Below are 24,765 nucleotides of genomic sequence, written 5' to 3'. Positions count from 1 at the left end.
CCTTCTATGTCACCCTACACACTTGGACCCGTTCTTTTTAAGCACTTAACAATAATAAAAATAATAGTGATACTTGTTAAGCACTTATTACGTGCCATGCACTTATCAAAGCACTTAGGTAGATACACGTTAATCGGGTTGGACACAGTTCCACTCCCACATGGAGTTCACACTCAATCACCATTTTACAGATGAGGTGGCTGAGGCACAAAGATGTTTAATGACTTGCCCAAGGTCACAGCAGACAAGTGACAGAGTCAGGATTAGAATTCAGGTGCTTCTGACTCTCAGGCCCGGGCTATATTCAACCCCCAATCTCAGCCCCACAGCACTTATGTACATATCCACCATTTATTCATTCATTCAATCATATTTATTGAGCCTTTACTGTTTGCAGAGCACTGTACTAAACCTTTGGGGGAGTATAATACAACAATAAAGACACATTCCCTGCCCACAGCGAGTTTAGAGTCTAGAGGGAGGATAAATGGCCCGTTAGGGGATCAAGCCCACGACCTTGGCATTATTGGCACCGCATCCTATCCAAATTAGCCAATATTGTCTACCTCTCTCTCTAGACAGCCCCTTGGGGGCAGGGAACATGCCAACCAACTCTGCCGAATTCTCCCAAGCGCTTAGTACAGCATTCTGCATACAGTAAACCCTCAAAAGATGTTACTGATGGACCAAAGTAGAAACCAAAGCAAGAAGGGCAGCACATCCTTCAAGAGGTGCGGTGGCAGCATGATACCTAGTTCTAAACCAAAATATAGGTTTAGAGAGCTGAAGTGTTTTTCAACCATCTTTAAGGCTGAGAGACCTCAGCCCCTCACAGGCAACCTATGTGGCTCCCTGAGCAGTTCCCTCAGCATCACTTATCAGCCAGATTCAGTATCATAATGCAAACCACGACAGTGGGGCAGGGAACATGTCGTTTAGCTATGCTGTACTTCCCAAAATATACCACAGTGCATTAAAGTGGGTGCTCAATAAATTCTACTTCTACTATAACGGAGTTCTAGAACATAGTCTCCTAGAAGTGAAGCTTCATTCACCTTAACACAGCTATGCTGGGTGGGACACCGGAGGAGAATATAATAATAATAATAATAATAATAATAATAATAATGATGGCATTTGTTAAGCACTTACTATGTGCAGAGCACTGTTCTAAGTGCTGGGGAGAGACAAGGTTATCAAGTTGTCCCACGTGGGGCTCACAGTCTTAATCCCCATTTTACAGATGAGGTAACTGAGACTCGGAAAAGTTAAGTGACTTGCCCAAAGTCACACAGCTGACAAGTGGCGGAGCCGGGATTAGAACCCATGACCTCTGACTCCCAAGCCCATGCTCTCTGCACTGAGCCACGAATGACCAACAGCAGGATACCCATACACTTCCTGTAGGGAAAGCTGAAATTGGGAAATGGAAGGCGGGGGGCGGCAGGGGATGCAGTAAAACAAAACCTCAGGCAATTCTGCATCCCAGCTGAAGACAGAGTCAGGTGCCGAGGACAGATCAGGATGGAGCCTGGCCATCAAGGAAGGAGCAGCTCTTTTTGAGGAAAAGCTTGGGAACAAGAAAGGAGGAGGCAAAAGAGAAAAAGGTTCCAGCTGCCGCAAACATCAAACATGACAACATAATAAGGGACAAGCTCTTTGTGTGCACCATGTGACGGACTGCACTCGTCTTTTCAGCTTCACATCAATGGTATTTATTGAGCGCTTACTATGTGCAGAATACTGTACGAAGTGCTTGGGAGAGTACAACAGAATTAGCAGACACATTCCCTGCCCATAACGAACTTACAGCCTGCAGCCACATGCACTCATTAGTGAATTTCACCATCAGTGGTATCTAAGGACAACTAAATGTAACACTGACCACACTGCCTGTTAATCTGATGACAATGAAGGTATTTATTAAGTACTTACTATGTGCCAAACACCATTCTAAGGGCAGGGATAGACACAAGATAATGAGATCTGACACAGTCCTTGCCCACACAGGGCTCAACGTCTCAGAGGGAGCGAAAACAGATGCTTTATCCCCATTTTACAGACGAGGAAACAGATTTGGAAGTTTGTCTAAATGTGAGAAATAGAAGAGATTGATTTTTATATGCCTCGACAACCATAAGAAGCAGCATGGATTAGTGGAAAGAGCACGGGCCTGGGAGTAAGAGGACCTTGGTTCGAATTCCAGCTCCGCCACGTACCTGTGTGACCTTGGACAAGTCACTTCAGTTCTCTTTGCCTCACTTCCCTCATCTGCAAAATGGGGATTCAATACCTGTTCTCCCTCCTACTTGTACATTACTGGAATTTATTTATATTAATTTCTGTCTCCTCCTCTAGACTTCAAGCTCATTGTGCACAGGGAATGTGTCTGTTATATTGTACTTTTCCAAGTGCTTAATAGAGTGCTTGGCACATAGTAAGCCCTAAACAAATACCACAATTATGATGTCTTGTTATCTGAAGCTTGGACATTTTACTAGACTGAGACAGTAGTTTGTGAGCAATGAAAAACAAATAATTGGGTAAAATCCTTTGATTCCCTGAAACTGCTTCAGACCAGAATGTCTTTAGTAGCAATCCCAAAGGAAATTACTCTCAGGGTGCAAGTAAACTCATCAGAAATTGTAATTGGAAATTACACTTGGGTTCACTGGCCACAAGAACATTTGTTTTTCACAGACTTTTCACTGCACGAAACGTTTTAATATCTTTCAACTGGTGCCAATGAGTTAAGCTGCCTGAACTTGCCCTTTTTAAATGACATATAATTCTAAACTTTTAGAAAACAAACTGCCTCAACCCAGCCAAGTTGAGGACATTCTCTAGCTGTCCAGTAAGGAACCGATCCGGCTTGTATTTATTTGTGTGAGTCTGAAATATGCCGGGGCAGCACAAACCACGAATGCTTTGAGTCATAGCCTGCTTCACCCCAAGCCACAAAACAATGATCCCTTCTCTACACCCTCCCAAAATAAATGTGTACATGAGAACCAACCCTCCTCTGCTCTCTCATCTCTCCTCAGTCTCAGTAAGAGACTCTGAAGTTCCCATCTCCAACTTGTATCCCCAAATTTCCTAGTGGAAAGAGCACGTGGCTCAAAATCAAGAGATCTGGGTTCTAATCATGCCCTGCTGTGTGACCAATAGACCAATTAATCAATCAATGGTATTTTTGAGTGTTTACTGTGTGCCAAGCACTGTACTAAGCTCTTGGGAGAGTATGACAGATTTTGTAGAAACATTTCCTGCCTTCAAGGAATTTACTGTCTAGAGGGGGAGACAGACAAAATAAATTACAGACATATATATATGAATGCTGTAGGGCTTAGGGTGGGGTGAGTGTTTAGTGCTTAAAGAGTACAGATCCAAGTGCATAGGTGACGTGGGTGGGAAAAGGAGTAGGAAAATGAGACATACAGTCAAAGAAGGCCTCTTGAATGAGATGAGATTTTAATAAGGCTTTGAAAGTGGAGAGAGTAGTGGTTGTTTACATATAAAGGAGAAGGAAGGATGTAGGCAAGGGGTTAGGGGTGAGATAGATAAGATTAGTACAGTGAGGTGTAACTTTGGGTAAGTCTCAACTTTTCTGTGGCCCAGTTTCTTCATCTGTAAAATGAGGAAAACCTGTTCTCCTTCTTCCTTAGATAGTGAGCTCTGTGTGTGGAACAGGGACTGGGTCTGACCCAGTTGTATTTTATCTGCCCTAGTATTTAGCAAAATGCTTGGCACATTGTAAGTACGCAACACTTGTGACAATTGTTAATATTATTAGTAGTATTAGTATTTCTCGACCTACAACAACCAGCTTCTCTGTCAGAGATAATTTGAGAGAGATTCCGCCGGTTGGAGTTTAGACAATGTTTTGTGCTTTGTGGGAGGATAGAGGAACTCGTCCTCTAGACTGTAAACTCGTTGTGGACAAGGAATATGTCTACTAACTCTCTTATATGGTAATATTATACTCTCTTGAGCACTTAGTACAGTGCTCTCTGCAGACAGTAAACTCTCGACAAATACAATTGATTGATTCTGTCGACACCTATGGACAAATCACTTCAGTTCTCTTTGTCTCACGTCCTCATCTGCAAAATGGGGATTCAATGCCTGTTCTCCCTCCTACTTGTACATAACTGGAATTTATTTATTTATATTAACGTCTTTCTCCCCTCTAGACTTTAAGCTCATTTTGTGCAGGGAATGTGCCTGTTATATTGTTTCACATATACACAAATACATATATATATATAGCACTACATATATATAGTTATAGTGTTACTAAATACTGTACTATTGTACAATATGTCTATATTGTAAAGACATACTTATGTTTTTTGAACATAAGTAGCACATCCATCTGGAGATATTTCAGAAAATGATCAGCAGCGGGAGCGGAGCGTTACACTGCCAACAGACTTTAAAGTGCAGTTGAGTGAAAAGGGTGTCAGACAGGGGATCAGAGGACATGGGTTCTAATGCTGGCTCTGCCAGTTAATAATTATGGTATTTATTAAGCGCTTACTATGTGCCAGGCACTGTATTAAGCACGAGGGTGGAGACAAGCAAATCAGGTTGGATATAGCCCCTTGTCCCACAAGGTGTTCACAGTCTCAATTCCCATTTTACAGACGAGGTAACAGGCAAAGCTAAGTGACTTGGCCAAGGTCACACAGCAGACAAATGGCAGAGCCAGGATTAGAACCCATGACCTTCAAACTCCCAGGCCCATGCTCTATCCACTAAGGACTTACTGCTGTGTGATTTTGGGATTATCTATGCTTCAATTTCCACATTTATAGAATGGGTATTTAATACCTCATTTCCCTTCCCCTTAGACTGTGAGCCATATGCGATGGGAATCATGTCCGATCTGAATGAATTTTATCCACCCCACACTTAGCACAGTACTTGTCAGTTCTTATTGTTATCATTATTATTAATGCAACAGCTAAGACTGGAAAAGGTGGGACTCAGGATGAAGAAACTGACGTGGGTGTAAAGGAGGAGTCACAGGGGCTCAGAAGGAAATCTTTTCAGGATTTTGTTTTTGTAGGTGAGATTCCTAGTGGATTCATAGTTGTGACATGTTAGACTTTGACCCATCTCTGTCCATGGAATCTGTATTTCAGGAGAAGCAATGGTAAAAGTGATTCTATCATCTCTCTTTCTGATTCCCACCAAAATGCACTGAGTTTTAGTCAGTTTGTGGACAGATGAAATAGAAGTGGGGCAGGGGAAGCATCAGTTACCCCATCTTGTATCACGAATCTTGAATCACTGAATCCATGAGTGTGCACACACTCACACGCACATTTTCACTCTTTATAATTCTCTATTCATCTATACTGACTCGTATCTAATCCTCCCATTAACGTGACCTCCGTTATACATGAATCATAATACCTGTATTGTGCCTTTCCTAAAAGAAGCTTCAAGTATTCCTAAATACAGTGTGGTTTTTCAACACAGCCAACAAACTGCTTTGTATTTCCCTACGTAGGCCTAGCCACACTGGACCTCTTTGTGACAGAGAAGATGCCAGCTGCACATCTGACATTATTCCTGCTATGGATGACACTAATTGTCTTTACAACAACTATTCATGATTCATTCCTAACAAGGACTGATTGAAGGAAAACTTTTAAAAATTGTCATCAACAGCTATGAAACTGAACTAATCGATTGTTAGTTATCTCTCTAAGCCCCTAAACTCCATTTAACTATGTTATCAAGTGTTGTCTGAGAACCAAAAGACATTAGCCCAACAGCAAAAAGTCCTAAGAGACAGTATATGTACGGATGGAGACTGCTGTAAGCTTCTCTAGACTGTAAGTTCGCTGTGGGCAGGGAACACGCCTACCAACTGTTATACTGTACTCTCCCAAATGCCTAGTACAGTGCTGTGCACACAGTAAGCACTCAGTAAATATGATTGATTAAACAACAGAGGAGCTTTAGTCCAGTCATGAAGAATTGAGCCCCAAGAACATGTGTGGAGCAACTGATGAGGTGGTTCCCCAGACTGAGCCCCCTCCTTCCTCTCCCCATCCTCCCCCTCCCTTACCTCCTTGCCCTTCCCACAGCACCTGTATATATATATATATGTTTGTACTTATTTATTACTCTATTTAATTTACTTGTATATGTTTATTCTATTTATTTTATTTTGTTAATATGTTTTGTTTTGTTGCCTGTCTCCCCCTTCTAGACTGTGAGCCCGCTGTTGGGTAGGGACTGTCTCTATATGTTGCCAACTTGTATTTCCCAAGCGCTTAGTACAGGCTCTGCACACAGTAAGTGCTCAATAAATACTATTGAATGAATGAATGAATGAATGAACCAGTGTGGCGTAATGGAAAGAGTACAGACATGGGGATCAAAGGACCTTGGTTCTAATCCCGGCTCTTGCTCTTGCCTCCTGTGTGACCTTGGACAAGTCACTTAACTTCTCTGTGCCTCAGTTTCATCTGTAAAATGGGGATAAAGCACCTGTTCTCCCCCTATTCTTGGGTTCTGAGGCCCCTGTAGGACAAGGGCTGGGCCCCACCTGATTATCTTGTATTTATCCCAGTGTTCATCACAGTGCTGGGCACATAGTATGTGCTGAATAAAAGACCCAAATGATTATTCTTATTACGATGATAATGCCAGCAGCTTGTGGAGGACAACTTGTACTCTCTCATCCCTGCCTGTCATGTTCCCTCTGGCAGGGCTGGGGCAAAAAAGCCACAGGGATAGAAAGACAGAGATGATGACCTACTTAGAAGGGGCTTTGCAAAAAGCCACTTAAAGTCCAGTTTGTTTTGAGAGGTTCCTTTTTAATCCTTGACTACATGGAGGAAATACCCCTGTTTGCTCTTTGTTGACACCTTTGCAGCAGTCAAGTTTCCTTTTCCTCTGGCCTCCTGCCTTGCAACTGACATGACTCAATGGAGCACTCCAATGGAGAGTACAGGCAGGGGGCTGGAGTTGGTGAAAGTGATATCCCTTACTTGTGTCATTCACCAAAGACACAAGAGCACAAAGAATAACAAAGAGCCCTATTAGTAGTAACTAAGCAGCAATGCTAATCACTTGGCGCTTAGCTACATTTTTGTCCCCCCAATTCATTAAGCAAATAAACATGAGTTTACAAGGCAGGAGTTAAAGGCCTCTAAAATAACCATGGAAAATAGAGGAGAGGGAGCTGACTGGGGCTGGCATTCTAGATTGATACACTCCATCTTTTAGAGATTTTTGCCTAATTTCTGCACATCTTTGCCTAATATTATGCAGGCATATATGAACATAGAAATATCCAATTATAGCGATCAAAGTTGGCTCAATCGCAATCATGTTTTATATATATATATATATATATATATACACACACACATATACATATATATGTATATGTAACACAATTGCGTTTGAGCCAACTTTAACACACATATTAAAAACATAGATATAACACACACACACGTTTTTATTAAACTCTACTCACTTCTCCCCAGGAGAGCCACATGCTATCCCTGTTGGAAGAGAAAATGCAAACTTCTCAGTCACATCGGCAAAATGACTGAACCTCCTGGTGTCTTCACGCTTTGGGTTAAGAAGAGCACAGAGGATCTCGTAGAAATGATTTCGGCTCTCGATGCTGAAAGCTTGATTTTCGCCTTCGACCGCCACCTGGGCAAGGTTCACAGATGAAACGAAGTATTAGTCCTGCAATCATAAAACATGCTCGGCTACCTTCCTAAGCCATTTTATTTAGGAGCAAGAGTATTAATTCATGATTATTATCAAATACTGAATGCTAGAAATTCCTGCCTTCATTAGAAATGCTATCCAAGAAGAATGCAGTTGATTAGCACTCGGCATCTAAGTTGATTCCAAACTCACCTACATTCAATTTACAAAAAAGGGGAAATATATCATCAATACTATCAAATCATAAGGGCCCTTAATGAATATTTTCATTATTTGCAAATGATCAATTCTATCAAGACACAAGGGCCCTTAAATGAGTATTTTCATTATTTGCCACTTATTAAGTGTTTACAATGTCCTAAACAAGCAGCATATTTATTAGCATACAACTTGGACATGACACACCTCAGATCATGTTCCATAACGGTTCGTAGCCTAATTATGACCAGTAGGCATGCTTTTTCCAAGTTTGTTTTTCTTTTATTTTTAGGAGGGCAGGAGAGAGGCTACATTCTCTCCCTTCAAAAGGGTTGGTCGTTTTCAGAGTAACAGAAAACTCAACATATTTTTAGTTCACTAACTTTAATGCAGGGAATGTTATGATCACTGCTTTTAGTTATTCACTTATTTATGAGGTAATGAATAGTATCATACTCATAAATACACCACATATAGCATACCAACCACAAATGCCTAACTGCCTTATTTGTAAGGAAAATATATGCATACCTAATTGACAAAATCCTATTCTTTCCAATGGACTTGAAGAAATGAGCATTCATTCTTGTACTTCCAATGTGAATTTTAATTTATATACTGACCAATTTTGTATAATTCCTAAGGAAATTAGTGATACATAGTAATAATTAAGTAAATAATTTTAATAACGTGTTCTAAAAGCCATCGTGTATTGAGATGAAAACATAGCCTGACACAAAAAATTTCATTCAGGAAGTCTTCAGAAATTCCAGTTAACAAAATTTAAAGAATCCTATGAAGAAATGTTGTTGAGGTAATCTAGCATCATTCAAAGTCAACAGGCTTTACCTGCCTTGCAGTCTTTTTCCTTTTATGAGGATGACCCAATTGCAGGGTTTTTTTGTTATTTATAACACATTACTGCTTCCCCCTGCTATTCTCCGTTTTTCACTAAATATATACTGTTCTAACATATTAAAAGGCAAATTACACTTCCTGGTAGGAGTTACAAAGAAACATAGAAGATTAGGTCTTGTCATTTAAAATTCCTTTTTAAATTCATTTTATGATTCTTGTCTCCACATTTGGTTTATCAATCTACTTGTTATTGTTTCTTGTTCCTTTTATCAACAGAATCGTAGACAATGATCAAGCCACATCTCTTAGCCAACTTAAGAAAAACACGTTTCCACCTTCTGCTAGTACCATGGTCTTCAGTTATGTACCTGTCTGAAAAAGGGAACAAAACAGGATTTCTACCTTTTAAAAAAAAAAAAAAAAATGGGTGGAAATCTTTTTTTTTCCAATTATTGCTCTACAAAAACCACATCATACTTCTTTCTACAACTGTTTCAAAAGGTTATCGTTTTACCTTCTAAATGGGAAACTGGAGGCCAAACATTTCCATAAGGAGGATTCATTTTCAACCCTCCTTCTTTAGCACCACCTGTGCATGAAAGACCCACCCTCCAATGCCTGCCAGGTTTTTTGATAGTTTATTGTTCCCTTTTCCAGGAAATTTAATTTTTAGCCTACTGACGAAGACTTGTCAACAGTGAACAATACACAATATAGTAGAACAATTTTTTTAAAACATAAATATAATTTATTATAATACCCTGCATTCGCTTAAAACATGTGCATTGACCTCTATGTCCAAGGTCTTGAAGCACAGGAGAATGTGGACAGTCAATGCAGAACAAGAGAAGTAAATTGAAATTGGACCTAGAAGCCTGGAAGAGCTTGCTCATGATCCAGAACATGGAGGAGGAGGGCTAAGGAGAAGGAAGAGGAAGATGAAGGTGGAGGAAGCTGGAAGAGAAGGAAGAGGAGGAAGAAGAGAAGCAGCATGGCACAGTGGAAAGACCTGGGTCATAATCCTGGATTTGGCACTTGCTTGCCATGTGACCTTGGGTACACCCCTTAACTTCTTTGTGCCTTGGTTCCCTCGACTATAAAATGGGGATTAAATTCCTCTTGTCCCTCCTCAGACTGTGGGCTCCATGTGGGACTGGGTCTGACCTAATTAACCTGTACCTACCCCAGTGCATAGTTAGAACAGCGTTTGCCACATAGTAAGTGCTTAACAAATACTATAAAAACGGAAAAAAAAGAGAAAGGTGGAGCAAGATGGATAGAAGGAGGAAGGAGAGAGAAAAAAGAAGGGAAAGAAAGATGAAGAGGAAGAGGAGAATGGGGATTAAATTCCTGTTGTCCCTCCTCAGACTGTGGGCTCCATGTGGGACTGGGTCTGACCTAATTAACCTGTACCTACCCCAGTGCTTAGAACAGTGTTTGCCACATAGTAAGTGCTTAACAAATACTATAAAAAATAGAAAAGAGAAAGGTGGAGCAAGATGGACAGAAGGAGGAAGGAGAGAGGAAAAAGAAGAAAAAGAAAGATGAGGAGGAAAAGGAGGAGAAAAGGGGAGAGGAAGAGAGAAGGGGAGGAGAAGCAGGAGGTAATAGTGTAGTAGGGATGGTAAATTATTTCACGTCACATCTCTATGGAGAACACTGTAATAGGCACTTGGGAGAGTACAACAGACAAGACAAAGCCTTCTGTACCTGTTTACCTTCTTTTTCCTTTATATTTCCCTTTCCTCTTCTCTTCCTTCTCCTGCCCTTTCCCCTCTTTCCTTCCCTCTTCCCATTTGTTTCCTCTCAGTGCTCTGCCCCATCTTCAGCCCCATGCTCATCGTGAGAATTTGGCACCCAGGTGACGAATCCACTCCTCCTCCGTTTATAATTTAGATGTCACCTTAGTGCTCCTGCAGTGAATTTCTAGCTTTTCCTTTCCAATGGATGCCTATCTTTTTGAAAGTCCCAGGAGGCTCAAGGAAGCCGTTCCTTTATCCAGAAAGGACACTCAAATGCTTACCTTATCTGTTATGTGCATTACGGCACTGAGCTGTTCTTCAGTCATTTCAGTGACCACTCTGGTGTTCAGAGTCTGGAGCACCCGGTCCAGAATGGTGGGGTTGAGGGGCTGGTGCAACTGGTCAGCCAGCCCCCACACGGCCTGACTATCGGCGTCCGACACGAGGGTGACGTTGGCGGTGCCGTAGGCCCCATCGACCCTGGCTCCGCCCGTGGGGTTGGAGAGCACAATCTGGAAGCGCTTGGGAAATGGATTGAGAGAGCCCGTCTCTGGGGTTAGGTTGACCTCTAATGCCGCATTTCTCTGCCCGGGTACAAACACCAGGGTGCCTTCGGCTCTGGCAAAATCCTTTCCAGCGATAGCCGGAGATACGATGGTACGGCCAACCTCTTCTGCTCTTCTCAGCTCCTGGAGGTCAACAGAGAAACCATTTTAATGCATTTAAGCCTAAAAATGTGGTTAATCTTAAATGGAGGAATTGTAAATGTCCAATCTGTTTCCCTTTTAAAGCGAGACTGGGATTGAGGAATGGTAACCTGTTCTTCCTTATCCAAGGCAGGGTGCAGGGAGGAGACTTAAAAACAAAGGGGAGGAGGAGAAGCAATGGGATCTACTGAAAGGGAAAATATAGATTTTATTGGTATAGTTAAAGTTAATTCATGGCACTTCCTCCCAGGATGATTCCGGGGGTCAGTAGCACCAGATGCATAAATCCCAAGAGTTAATGTTACCAGATGAAAAAAAGTAATCTCTTGGTGGCCCTTGAAAAATCACCTGAACTTTATGTTTCGTTATCGTTCACCATGAGCTGTATTTTCATCCATGTAAACTGGATCCGTACTCTGTTACAGTAGATTGAATCTTAAAAGAAGGCCTTCTACTACTTCTCACATTCTAGGCAGAATCACTGGGAGGCATCATACGACACTTTCAGCTAATACCTGTTGGGCAACACGCTGCTGGGAGGCAGAGTTGGGAAAGAAAGGCCTTGCCGAGACAGAAGAACGTGGTGTCTTTTGCCAAGTCTCCACGCATCTCAAGCTCTCTAGAAAACCTGAGCCTGGCCCTGGGATCAGTGTAGTTTCTATTAAACCATCATCAATCAACCAATCATATTGATTGAGTGCTTACTGTGAGTAGGGCACTGTATTAAGCACTTGGGAGAGTACAATACAACAGACTTGGCAGACACGTTCCCTGCCATCATTCCACTAAGAAGCACTTTCTGGCCCCAGACAGTTGATGAAGGGATAATTGTCCTAAGCAGCATGTCCTCATCTCTCTCATTCAGCCCACATATTCAATCTGTCACTAGATCCTGTCGCTTCAACCTTCACAACATCGCAAAAATCTGCCCTTTCCTCTCCATCCAAACTTCTACTTCGTTCATCCAAGCACCTATCTTATCCTACCTTGATCACTGCATCTACCTTCTTGCTGACCTACGTGCCTCCTGTCTCTCCCAACGCCAGTCCATAAATCACTCTGCTGCCCGGGTCATTTTTCTACAAAACCACTCTGTCCATGTTTCCCCTCTTCTCAAGAGCTTGTAGCGATTGCCCATCCACCATTATATCAAATATTAAAGCACTCAATCACCTTGCCCTCTCCTACCACAACCCAGCCCACACACTTTGGTCCTCTAATTGCTAACCTTCTCATTGTACCTCGATCTCACCTATTTCACCGCCAACCTCTCGCCCACATCCTGCCTCTGGCCCGGAATGCCCTCCCTTTTCATATCCGACAGACAACCCCTCTCCTCCATTTCAAAGCCTTATTGAAGACATCACTTCCAAGAGACCTTCCCTAAGCCCTCATTTCCTCTTGTCTCACTGTTTCCCAGGTCACCCTCGCACTTGGATTTGCTCCCTTTATTCTCCTCTCCCTTATCTCCATAGCACTTATGTATATATCTACATTTGGTTCATTTGTATTAATGCCGGCCTCCCAGTCTAGACTGTGAGCTCGTTGTGGGTAGGGAATATGTATACCAACTCTGTTATATTGCCCTCTCTCAAGCACTTATCACAGTGGTCTACACACAGTAACCACTCAAATATGACTGATAGATGTCCTAGTAGAAAGCACACGAGTATGGACGTCAAAAGAGCAGGATTCTAACTCCAGCTCTGCCACGTACCTGCTGTGTGACCTTGGGCGAATCCCTTAACTTTTCTGTGCCTCAGTTCCCTCATCAGCAAAATGGAGATTCTATACGCGCTCTCCCTCCTATCATGAACCTCTCTGTTGATGGCACTACCATCCTTCCTGTCTCACAAGCCCGCAACCTTGGTGTCATCCTCGACTCCGCTCTCTCATTCACCCCTCACATCCAAGCCGTCACCAAAACCTGCCGGTCTCAGCTCCGCAACATTGCCAAGATCCGCCCTTTCCTCTCCATCCATACCGCTACCCTGCTCATTCAAGCTCTCATCCTATCCCGTCTGGACTACTGCATCAGCCTTCTCTCTGATCTCCCATCCTCGTGTCTCTCTCCACTTCAATCCATACTTCATGCTGCTGCCCGGATTATCTTTGTCCAGAAACGCTCTGGGCATATCACTCCCCACCTCAAAAATCTCCAGTGGCTACCAATCAATCTGCGCATCAGGCAGAAACTCCTCACCCTGGGCTTCAGGGCTGTCCATCACCTCGTCCCCTCCTACCTCACCTCCCTTCTCTCCTTCTACAGCCCAGTCCGCACCCTCCGCTCCTCCACCGCTGATCTCCTCACCGTACCTCGCTCTCGCGTGTCCCGCCATCGACCCCCGGCCCACGTCATCCCCTGGGCCTGGAATGCCCTCCCTCTGCCCATCCGCCAAGCTAGCTCTCTTCCTCCCTTCAAGGCCCTGCTGAGAGCTCACCTCCTCCAGGAGGCCTTCCCAATCAATCAATCGTATTTATTGAGCGCTTACTATGTGCAGAGCACTGTAAGCACTTCCCAGACTGAGCCCCTTCCTTCCTCTCCCCCTCGCCCCCCTCTCCATCCCCCACTTACCTCCCTCCCTTCCCCACAGCACCTGTATATATGTATATATGTTTGTACATATTTTTTTACTCTATTTATTTATTTAATTTATTTGTACATATCTATTCTATTTTATTTTGTTAGTATGTTTGGTTTTGTTCTCTGTCTCCCCCTTTTAGACTGTGAGCCCACTGTTGGGTAGGGACTGTCTCTATATGTTGCCAATTTGTACTTCCCAAGCGCTTAGTACAGTGCTCTGCACATAGTAAGCGCTCAATAAATACGATTGATGATGATGATGATGAACCTCACGTGAGACCTGATTATCTTGTATCTACCCCAGTGCCCAATACAGTGCTCAGCACACAGTAAACATTTAAATATCACTACCATTATCATTAATATTATTGTTGTCATTATTATTATTGTTACACCCAATACTGCCTACTCTCCTATGAGAATTGACCCATTGGTGGCCTTGGATAAGAGGCAAGGGAAATCGAGATTTCTTGTAGTACTCAGTTGATATTCCATATGTTGGAGGAACAATAAAAGGTGACGGAGAAAACCATTCTTACCCGGCTGCTAAAGTTAACCGACACGGTGAGGGTGGCACCAGCTTCTCGAACCACCTGCAGACTGAGAACCGTGGACTTTTTGTGAGCTGCGGCTAACCGAGATCCCACAGCAAAGTAGATGAGGCCTCGAGGAGAGTCACTTTCCAGGATTGTCAGGTGGGCAAATCTGGCACTGCTGTTCACCGCTGCTCCGACCCCCACTTCGTAGAGCTCCACAAAAAAATCGACTTCAAATTCAGGTATCTGCCCAAGAATTAAAAGAGGGGAGGAGTAACAAGAGCTCTTACTGTGTGCAGAGCACTGTACTAAGCACTTCGAAAAGATACAACAGAGTTGATACGCATGTTCCCTGTCCACAATGAGCTTACAGTCTAGAAGAGGAGATGGACATTAATACAAATAAATTGCAGATGTGTATGTAAGTGCTGTGGGGCTGAGGGAGGAGTGAATAAAGGGTGCAAATCCAAGTGCAAAGGTATATTTGTTTATATATCACATAATGATATGTAGGGAACAAATCTGCCGACTCTGTTATACTGTACGCTCTCAAAGGCAGTATAACAGTTACACACGTATTCAAGGATGAACACGTAAGTGATGAGGTCCTGCATTCAACTGCTACAGCTTGGGCCACTCAAACTTTCTGTGCCTCAGTTTCTTCATCTGTGAAATAGAATTAGAATAGCAGCCCCCTCCCTGCCTCACACATAGGATGAAAATAAATAAGATCATGTGAAAGTGGTTTGGAAATAAAGTGACACTTCAATGCAGAGGATTAGTAACAGCAGCATTGATGTGGACTTGAATTCTCCAATCCATAGCTCCTCAGATTCAGTAAACTCACAAGCAGACAAGAGGAAAACAACCACTGCCTCACCAGAACCATATGCTAACCATCCTACTGCCACCACATTCCCAGAGGGAGAGAAGCAGCATGGTCTAGTGGAAGCACAGGGTTCTAGGAGTCGGAAGATCTGGGTTCTAACCCTGGCTTCACCACTTGTCTGTTGTGTGACTTCAGGCAAGTCATTTCACTTCTCTGTGCCTCAGGTTCCTCATCTGCAAAATGGGTATTTGATACCTGTTCTTCCTCTTACTAAGACCCTGAGTGCCAAGTGGGAGTGTACCTGACCTTGACTGTCAGGGTCAAAATGGTAAAAATGGAATTCTATGATCACCACAAAATTGACTCATAGCTAATGATCCCGGAACTGAATTATTGCTCTGCATGTATTCCACTCTCCCAAGTGATCTGCATATTATAAACTCTCAATAAATACCACTGACTGAGAGTATCTTGTACTTACTCCAGCATCTAGAACAGTGTTTCGTACATAGAAATCCTACACTTATTTTTATTAAGGTGCCCACCAGTGCATACCCTCTCAAGGAAGCATTGTAACACCTCCTTCTAGACTGTAAGCTCATTATGGGCAAGGAACATGCCTACTTATTCTCTTGTATTGTCCTCTCCCCAAGCTCCTAAAACAGTGCTTTGCCCATAGTAAGCACTCAGCAAATACCATTGATTGATTGTGCTGTGAGCAAGACACGACACGGACACACACACACACACACACACACACACACACACACACACACATATCCAACAAGGCACAGCCAGGCACAATAACTGATCATAATCAAAATGTTAATTCTCTTTGAAATTTCACTCTCTACCAACCCAGTCCTCCTTTCCTCCCTTCAAGTCTTTGTATAGACTTAAGCCCAGACAATTCATTTGGTGATCGCAGCAATAAGGTGAAGGAAGTTAGAAATCCTGCTCTTTATGAACAAAGCACATGCACTTGGAGATGTAGCTACCTCAATGCTTGGCATAAAGTAAGTGCTTAATAAATAACAGGATTAACAGCAGTTTCCTTCGCACCCATTCTTTCTAAGCCCAGGCATTTAACAACAGCCCTATCATTCTTCTGACTTTCACTTGCCTTATCGGGTTTGAGCTCAATATAGAACAGGCATTCTGTTTGTCCCGCAGCACAGGTTACGGTTCCTGACACAGACACCAGTTCATTAGCCAAGTTTATTCCGTCTCTCTGGAGCACAACTGCTGTTTTGTTCAACGTGACCCTCCAAAAAATCTGGACGTCTTCAAAAACCCTATGGCAAAGAAAACCAGTTATAAAAATTAACAAAGGTGATCACGGAAAAGTGGCATTCATTCTTCATTATGCATGTAAACCATTGAAAACCAGATAAAAACATGGATGTTTTTCCCATGGATAGTTTCACTTCATATGAACTTATGACAGTGGAGAGAGTTACTGTGTGTGGTTGGTTGGTTTATTTTTTTCCTGAAGTCCCCTGAAGGGGTCTGAATGGCTGTAGACCCTACTGGGAACCCGAGTGAAAAATGTTCTAATGATGACAATTCAATTCTGAAACAGTACATATTGCTTGGTAGAAAATTCCATTCAAACTAAAAATTGAGGTTCAAATTGAAAACCTCTTTCCCACAAAACAAGAACAGAAACACCCGACCGATTCCTGTTAGGAACACCTGCTAGTCTGCACCCCCTTGAAAACTAAAGCATCCCTTAAACAGCCATTTCCAAAAGGACAGTGTTGGTGGGGAAACATGAGAAGCAGCATGACTTGGTGGAAAGAGCACAGGCTTGGGAGTCAGAGGTCATGGGTTCTAATCCCGGCTCCGCCACTTGTCAGCTGTGTGACTTTGGGCAAATCACTTAACTTTTCCGAGCCTCAGTTACCTCATCTGTAAAATGGGGATTAAGACTGTGAGCCCCACCTGATCACCTTGTATCCCCTCAGCGCTTAGAACAGTGCTCTGCACATAGTAAGTGCTTAACAAATGCCATCATTATTATTATTATTATATTCTCCTCCGGTGTCCCACCCAGCATAGCTGTGTTAAGGTGAATGACGCTTCACTTCTAGGAGACTATGTTCTAGAACTCCGTTATCATAGAAGTAGAATTTATTGAACACCGACTTTAATGCACTGCAGTATATTTTGGGAAGTACAGCATAGCTAAGCGACATGTTCCCTGCCCCACTGTCGTGGTTTGCATTATGATACTGAGTCTGGCCAATAAGTGATGCTGAGGGAACTGCTCAGGGAGCCACATAGGTTGCCTGTGCGGGGCTGAGGTCTCTCAGCCTTAAAGATGGTTGAAAAACACTTCAGCTCTCTAAACCTATATTTTGGTTTAGAACTAGGTATCATGCTGCCACTGCACCTCTTGAAGGATATGCTGCCCTTCTTGATTTGGTTTCTACTTTGGTCCATCAGTAATATCTTTTGAGGGTTTACTGTATGCAGAACACTGTACTAAGCGCTTGGGAGAAGTCACTTAGCTTCTCTGTGCCTGTTACGTCATCTGTAAAATGGGGATTAAGACCGTGAGCCCCATGTGTGACAACCTGCTGACCATGTACCTAACCCAGCGCTTAGAACAGTGCTTGGCACATAGTAACCACTTAAATACCATAATTATTATTATGATTAAATCCTAACATTAAGGTGGTGTAAACAGGCACTTTTGAAAAGGTAGCCTCTTCGTTCATTTTATGCTTTGGCTCCAGGCTGGTGCAGGGGTGTATGTGTGTAACCAGCCTATTCATGGCATGGAAGAGGGATGAGAATCATATTTTCAGTTGCAAGCACATCTTTTGCAATGGGGGAGGAGGGGAGAGACAGAGAGAATGCGTGTGTGTGTCTGGAGGAATTGTGCTAACTCTTGGCTGCTAACATTCTCTAAAACACAACACTCCTACTTTTTCAGTGCTTTTCCCCAAGCTACAAAACAACAGTGCCTGGGAAAAAATCTGCTTACTTTTGAATCTGAAATGTGAGTTGGAGTGGGTTTAAGCAAACAAAGGCTCACTTTGAAAACAGGGTTTTCACCCAAGATGATTGATTGCTTAGTCTTTCAAAAATACCCCGTTCCTAAATGGCACCTCAGAAATATGGATTGCTGAGGGATAGACATATTTTTTTGACTTCCCTGAATCTCTAAATAACATGTTGTTTTACTAAGCGGACGAGAAGAATGGTCAAAGGAGGGATGAAATTACCAGTAAATGTTACCTCTGAGAGAGTCAGACACCCACACAGTGGGAAGACCAAAACGGGGTGTGGTGGGGGGAGAGGGAGAGAAACCCTCCCTCTCCCAGCTCTCATTTCCCTATCACTCTCCCTTCTGCATCACCTACGCACTTGGATCTGTACCCTTTAAGAATGTGATAGTCACCCCACAGCACTTATGCATATAACCATAATTTATTTTCATGTCTGTCTCCCCTTCTAGGCTGTTAGCTCTTTGAGGGCAGAGAAGGTGTCTGCCAACTCTGTTCAAGTGTACTCTCCCAACCGCTTAGATCAGGAGTCTGCACACAAGTTAAGTGCTCAGTAAACACCGTTGATTGATTCACTGATTAAATAATAATCATAATCATAATCATAATCATAATAATGGCATTTGTTAAGCGCTTACTACGTTCAGAGCACTGTTCTAAGCGCTGGGGGGGAATACAAGGTGATCAAGTTGCCCCACGTGGGGCTCACAATCTTAATCCCCATTTTACAGATGAGGGAACTGAGGCTCAGAGAAGTTAAGTGACTTGCCCAAGGTCACACAGCAGTCATGGGGTGGAGTTGGGATTCGAACCCATGACCTCTGACTCCAAAGCCCGTGATCTTTCCACTGAGCCACGCTGCTTCTCAGATTAGTAAACTGGATGAGAAATAATGCTGGTCGGGAGAGAAGCTTCCTCAGAGTTCCTCCTTATTTTGGAAGAACAGACCAAAACCATTTCTGCAAACTACAACAGCAAGTGAATTCTTTTCTTTTTCATTCATTCATTCAGTCATATTTATTGAGCGCTTACTGTGCACAGAGCACTGTACTAAGTGCTTGGAAAGTACAATTCGGCACAGAGGCCATCCCTACCCAACAATGGGCTCACAGTCTAGAAGGGGGTTAGACAGACAGGCAAAACAAGTAGAGAGGCAACAATAGCATCAATATAAATAGAATTATAGATGCATATGCATTACTAATAAAATAAATAGAATAATAAATATGTACATATGTACACAAGTGCTGTGGGGTAGGGAGGGGATGAAGAGGAAAGGGGGGGCTCAGTCTGGGAAGGCCTCCTTTAGGAGGTGAGTTTTCAGTACAGCTTTGAAGGGGGGAAGTGTCCTAGTTTGGCAGATGTGAGGAGGGAGGGCATTCCAGGCCAGAGGTAGGACGTGGGCCGGGGGTCAACGGCAGGACAGGCCAGAATGAGGCACAGTGAGGAGGTTAGCACCAGAGGAGCAGAGTGTGTGGGCTGGGCTGTGGGCTTTTTCCTTTTCATCTCTGTGTTAATGTCTCAAATTCAAATATCAAGAAAATATGTTTCGTTAAGTAAAAAAAAAAAAAACTTTCAATGAAAGCAACACTTTTACCCCTTTAAGATTAAATGTGCCTTCTAACCCTGGACTTTGCTAGAATAATTTTTATCATTTAAGTGGTGTCACTGGAGTTTTTCTTTATACTGAAAAAGCAACAAGGGGGTCAACTGAGGTAGGGTTTTTGCGGGGGGTGGGACAGGGCTGTAGTTTTTCTTTTGTTTTTTTACTTCTCCAATCTCAGTCGATAATTGATTGCACAAATATTTCTGTCTTGGATAGTGCCACCCTGGGGTTTCAGGGATAGATCATGTACCCTGTATCACCTTTCTCTTTTTTTCCTCATCTCGAAAGCTGAGTACAGTGCTCTGCATACAGTCAGCATTTAATAAATACTACTGACTAATCACTATCCCTGGAATCTTCAGCTCCTCTGTGTCCATCATCTTGGTCTTCTTTCATTTCCTCACAGCCTTCCTCCCTCTCCTGTCATTCTCTCCTTTTTTATTTTTTGTTTGTTTTCCTCAACAGCACTTGCCTGTTGCCACTTAACTCCTCTTCTATCCCTAACCGGAGTAATCTGTCCCTGCCGGGTTCATCCACCTCCTTTCTCCTCTTCAGAGGCTCCTTCAGCCACATATTCCCTGAGCCGCTCTCTCAATGTCCCATGGTTCCATTTCCTCATGGCTCCCTTTCTTGTCCCCAAACTCACCTATCACTCAGCCCAAGCTGGGCATCACTTTCCCCTGCTGAGCCACCCTTTTCCCCAGGCCACTCCCCTTCCCAGACTCCTCCCTCCCTCCTGCACTTCCAAACATGTTTTACAGTCTATCACCTAAGCCCTAACTCAAGCACATATCCCCCTTTCCTTCATCCTCCTGTTTAGAAGTAGTAGTAGTAGCAGCTTTTGTGCACCAATCTAATTTATTTTAGTATCTGTATCCTACACTAGACTGTAAACATCTAGCAGGGGGGCAGGGATCATGTCTACTGACTACTGTACTCTCCCAACTGCTTAGCACAGTTTTTTGTACATAGTGGATGCCCATTAAAATGAATGATTGATTGCTGTTTCTCTCCCCAGAACCACCAAGGCCGTATCTTTTCCCTAAGCCCTCTTTTCCTTTTTTTCCCCACTCCCTTCTGCATCACCTGGATTTGCTCCCTTTATTCATCCCCCTTCCCCACCCCACAATGCTTATATATATGTGTGTATATATATATATATATATATATATATATATATACACACCTGTAATTTTGTTTATTTATATTATCTGTCTCCCCCTCTAGACTCCAAGCTCATTGTGGGCAGGGAATGTATCTGTTATACTGTACTCTAGAGCTTAGTACAGTGGTCTGCACACAGTAACTACTCAATAAATGTGACTGACTGACAGTCATCCAACCTACTGTTCTTCCAATCTACCCCTTTTCTCACCAGCAAAGAACCCAAGCCTTCTGTCAGTGGATTTCACAGTTCCCTTTCAAAAGAGAACTACAAACCTGACCTACAGAATGCTTCTATACATATTTCCCTTCTGTACCCATTTGTGCACATTTCTAGCCATGAATTCCTTCAAGGCACATGTGCAGAAGTAGTAATGATAGCATTAGTAGACTCATTAAGGGCCTACTCTGTGCAAAGTGCTGTACTAAGCCCTGGGAGAGAATTCACCCATTGGAATTAGTCATGGTCCCTTTCTCTCACGGGGCTCACAATGTAAAAGCATAAGTGGGGAGAAGCGACTGTAGAAAGGCACATCAGGAATGATGTAACCTTAAAACACAATGCAGAAAAATACACAAAATAAAGGGGTGACCCTTTGGCCGAGGTTAGACTCATGAATGTAGTTGCTTACCCAGGGATAGTACATGCTGAGCAGTACAGAGGACAGGGAATTTCAAAAACGACTGCAAAGGGTAATTAATCTTAAGTGTGCTTAAGTAGCAAGGAAGTTAATTTCACACCTCATCTATTATGGGTACAAGTGAAGACGACACTTAGGGTCCTTGTTTTCTGTTTAGTATCGGTGCACTGACCAACTTAATCACATTTCGGCTTTATGAAGCAAGGTGGCTAAGTTACAAATTAAAAGCTAGAGCATCTGAACACTGAAGATTTATTACTAATTCCACGGTAAACTCTTCTGTGAACAGCAACCACCCCCTCTCCGCCATTTCTCCAAAGCACATTAGCTCCCGAATGGAGGAAGAAGATTCATAACCTCTAGATATGTCTGCACCTGTTAGGTTGCCTTGTGATGGTGAGATGCACTCTTCTTTGATCAGCATCTTCGTCCAATACAAGCCCACTCTGGGACTTCTCACTGAATCCTAGGATGCCATTCTGAAGATCATTCCCTGCATGAGAAACAAAATTTGAGACATACTTGGAGCTTCAGGAGTCCTGCAATCCTGAGGACTATGAGTGAAACCAACCTGTGTCTTGGAATTCTACCCAGAGGCAATGGGAGTGACCTGCATCCCAGAGAATTTAGGTTCAATATGAGGAAGAACTTCCCCACAGATCTCACTGTGAGATCGGATCAACACAAGCGAGGGTGGTCTAGTGGAAAGAGTATGGAACCATGAGGCAGGAGACTGGGTTTCACCCCCAGCTCTGTCACTTACCTGCTATGTGACCTTTGACAAATCACTGTCTTGGTTTCCTCATCTGGGCAATGGGGACAAGATATCTGTTCTCCCTCCCTCAAATTGTGAGCCCCATGTGGGATGTGGAGTGGACCTAATCTGCTGATCTTTGCATCCCCCCAGGGTTTAGCAGAGAATTCAGCACACAATAAGCACTTCAACACTATTATTATTATGGAAAGATTCTTTTGAGAGAGAGGCGTAGTAGCAACTGACAAAAAAAATCAATGAGAGCCTATCCAGTCCTCTGTTTCTATGGTCGGGATGACTGCAAGATGGTTTCAGGCTGTCATGGTACTGAAAGGCCATTTATTCTATACATGCTCACCATAGTAATGGGAGTGTGTCCATCATAATAATAATAACAATAACGATGGCATTTGATAAGCGCTTACTATGTGCAAAGCACTGTTCTAAGTGCTGGGGAGGATACAAGGTGCTCAGGTTGTCCCACGTGGGGTTCACAGTCTTAATCGCCATTTTACAGATGAGGTTAACTGAGGCACAGAGAAGTTAAGTGACTTGCCCAAAGTCACACAGCTGACATTTGGCAGAGCCGGGATTTGAACTCACGACCTCTGACTCCTAAACCCGTGCTCCTTCCACTGAGCCATGCAGCTTCTCTGTTCCATCATCTGAACACGTGAGCAGAAGCCTGAGCATACCAAGCAGATGGGAAGACAATCAGCCTAAGAATGTTTCGTGGGTGTCAACTCTATTTACATTTCCTAGGCAACCACGTCACCAACACCTGGCCAACACAAACGTACCTGCGATGATGATGACCGCAAAAGCAGCAAATCCCACTTCATCCTTTTCTTGTACAACCTGAGCTCCACCCTGAGGGCTGCTGAGGAAAACATAAAAGAATTCCTGTCCTTCAGGCTCATCATCATCCAAGATCAGCACAGATACTTTCTTCTCTTTCTCTCCATCCATAAACGTAAGGAGAAAAGAGAGCTCTTCAAAATCCTCTCCTTCGGTGGCCCAGGTAATGTTAGAAATTCCATGGGTGACCCTGAAGGGAACTTCTCCTAGTCCACGCTGGGCACTAATTTCCCCAAAAGTCTTCACCGTTAGGCTAACGTTACCAGTCCACCCTTGGGTCCTTCGGATCAGAATTTCCACTACACTGGGGAAGCTGTTATTCATGCCTTCTTCAGTGTAAATGAACGATGGCCCAAGACTAAATATTCCATTCTTGGTGGTCTCAGCCACTGCTGCATCCATTTCCTCATCCGAGACTGTTTCAGTTGCTTCAGAGAGGATGGACAGCCCAGGTCCTCCAGGGAAAATGGCTTCATCAGAGCCCTCTAAGATACTGCTGTCAGGGACTTCAGGGATAAGCATCATGTCTGTTGTCCTGGAGACGGTGGAAATGACAGTTGCCATGGAAAAAAAGCCTACATCAGAGACAGTGACTTCATCAATTGGTTTAGGGATGGCAGGAGTCACTGTCACCCGGGGGACGGTGGCAGCAATTGTGGTTGCCAAAGAGGCCACAACGGTCCCGCTTGTCTCCGTCACCTTGAGGACAGAAGCAGCCTCCGTGGTCCCGGGGCTGACTGCAGTTTCAGTGACCACGACGACGGAGGGGGCCTCAGGAACTACAACCACCTCCGTTGTTTCGGGGGCCATAGCAGTCTTGGCTTCCTCAGGAAGGGCCGCAGTGGGAGTTGCCACAGAGACAGCACCTGCATCGGTTACCCTGAAGCCAGCTGCAGTGTCCGTCTTCTGAGCCACTTCGACACCAATCTCCCCAAAGACAGCTGTGACAGCTAGGTCGGGGACCCCAGTGGGGGCTCCCTCCCAGACGGTTCTCCCTGCAGTGGCCGGGACGGTCCCATCAACAACAGCTAATTCAGGTTCAGAAGCATCAACCCCACTTCTGCCATCGTTGTCCAATATGGAGATGACCGCAACACTGAAATCTGCATTAAAACGTGGCCTCCAACTGGAATCAAATTGTTGGAGTCCAATGGGCTCGACAGACGTCAGATTGACATAAAAAACTTCTTCCGTCTCAGGAAGTCTATCGTCGATGATGGTGATTTCAAAGTCAATATCAGTCTGGAAATTTTTAAATAACAGTTCACCATTTTGAACAGGACTGTAATCTTCCAATGGCTTGGCACTTCCCTCAGAGGTCTGATAGATCAGTTTTATAAGATCACCACGGAAACCAAACAATCTCTGGATGTGTAATCTGGCTTTTGGTGCATCTTCTGTCACTACCACAGATCTTGAGTCTGGGGCAAACTGAAAGACTCCCATTGGTTCAATTTCAGCCACCGTGAAGTCTGATCTGTAGAAAAATTATAAAAGTAAGTGGAGTATATGAATTGTGAAAAAGGAGTTCCTTTGTGAAGAACAACCTTGCATGCACCTAAGGACC

At 43.5% G+C, this 24,765-nt stretch overlaps 1 protein-coding gene across 1 annotated transcript in view; it reads right to left on the bottom strand.

Moving 5' to 3' along the window:
- ADGRV1 (adhesion G protein-coupled receptor V1) overlaps positions 1-24,765 on the bottom strand; it is a 470,004-nt gene that overhangs the window by 289,143 nt on the left and 156,096 nt on the right. The window contains exons 74-79 of the mRNA XM_038765531.1: positions 23,141-24,675; positions 21,962-22,079; positions 16,285-16,456; positions 14,336-14,578; positions 10,787-11,194; positions 7,502-7,686 (exon numbers count right to left, since the gene is read on the bottom strand). Coding sequence (XP_038621459.1) covers positions 7,502-7,686; positions 10,787-11,194; positions 14,336-14,578; positions 16,285-16,456; positions 21,962-22,079; positions 23,141-24,675 — 2,661 coding nt within the window. The remainder of the gene's footprint in view (positions 1-7,501; positions 7,687-10,786; positions 11,195-14,335; positions 14,579-16,284; positions 16,457-21,961; positions 22,080-23,140; positions 24,676-24,765) is intronic.

The sequence above is a fragment of the Tachyglossus aculeatus genome, chromosome 23 (assembly GCF_015852505.1).
Source record: "Tachyglossus aculeatus isolate mTacAcu1 chromosome 23, mTacAcu1.pri, whole genome shotgun sequence".
NCBI lineage: Eukaryota > Metazoa > Chordata > Mammalia > Monotremata > Tachyglossidae > Tachyglossus > Tachyglossus aculeatus.
This window is presented reverse-complemented; position numbering and strand designations above follow the sequence as displayed.